Source organism: Blastocystis sp. subtype 4 (genome assembly GCF_000743755.1).
Source record: "Blastocystis sp. subtype 4 strain WR1 chromosome Unknown seqid_0960, whole genome shotgun sequence".
Lineage (NCBI taxonomy): Eukaryota > Bigyra > Opalinata > Blastocystidae > Blastocystis > Blastocystis sp. subtype 4.
In genome coordinates this window covers 1-1,088 of record NW_014568587.1, presented here as the reverse complement: position 1 = coordinate 1,088, position 1,088 = coordinate 1, and the positions used below count along the sequence as shown (strand labels likewise).

The 1,088-nt window shown below is 37.2% G+C and overlaps 1 protein-coding gene across 1 annotated transcript; it reads right to left on the bottom strand.

Annotated features, from left to right (window-relative positions):
- On the bottom strand, positions 1–1,030 carry JH06_5655 (phospholipase C domain-containing protein; the record flags this gene model as incomplete). Its single annotated transcript, XM_014669183.1, has 1 exon — positions 1–1,030. A coding segment is annotated over one exon (1,030 nt), but the record flags the coding sequence as incomplete, so codon positions are not given.
- Between the last annotated feature and the right edge of the window lie 58 nt (positions 1,031–1,088).

The following is a 1,088-nucleotide window of genomic DNA, read 5'->3' as shown; positions in this document are numbered from 1 at the left end:
TAGGCACTTCACCCATCTTATAATACCACTGTTCTGAATGATTGATAGAAGGACGACGAACATAATGGATATGAGTATTACCTTGATTTGCATCATATCGTCCTTTCACAACCATCTCCTCTTCTCCTTCAGGCAACATGTGATACAAATAGAAATAGGAGCCAGATGACCAATAGGTAGAAGTGGAATAGAATGAAACATCAAATCGATCAACATTGATACAGAGATAATATGTCCAATCAGTATTGGTAGGATGTGAATGACCAGATTGAACCTCAAAAAGAATGTCATCATTGGATAAATCACGAATTCGGAAATACTCGTCCTGAGGACTAGTCTTGTAAGTTCGAACAATCTTGTAATAGGCACCAGTACATTCGGTGAAAGCAATACTGATGGATGTTTGAATCTGAGTTATTCCTTTTTGAGCTGTTACATGATAGGAAGTCATCGGAGATGCAACAGTCGATGTTCCAGAAATAATACAAGTGTTGGGATCAATACTCATTCCATCAGGAAGAGCAGGTGAGATTGAACAACCAAAGAAATCAATTGAAATGGGAGCAATGTTGACTTGTTCATAGTAACAAAAAAACGAATACTGTGTCTCAGGATAATCGATCGCTTGAGAAAGACGATTACAGATAAGAAACTGCATTTCATATAGTCCACCAGATGATTGAACAGTGAACTTCAACAATGGATACTGTGATGGATTCACTACATTCCACTGATTCCATCCACTATCTGTGTTAATGGCTTTAGAATTCAATGTTACCCATGTTGAAGTAGTGGAGATGGCTCCTTCTAGAGTGAATACTTTAAAACCCTGACCAGACAACTTCATTCGATAAGAATTGATGAGTGGAATAGAAGAACCAGAGAAATCAAACATCATTGAACCTGGAACACTTTTTGGATACATAGACCAATTATTATTCCAATCAATAGCACGACTAGGATCATCAAAGTCAGTAGAAGAGGCAGTAATAGGATAAGGATAAACGAAGCAATTGTTGGTTGAAGTCATTCCAGCCAATAGAGATAAGAATCCATTGAATTGAATGATCTCTTCATGATTTGAATCT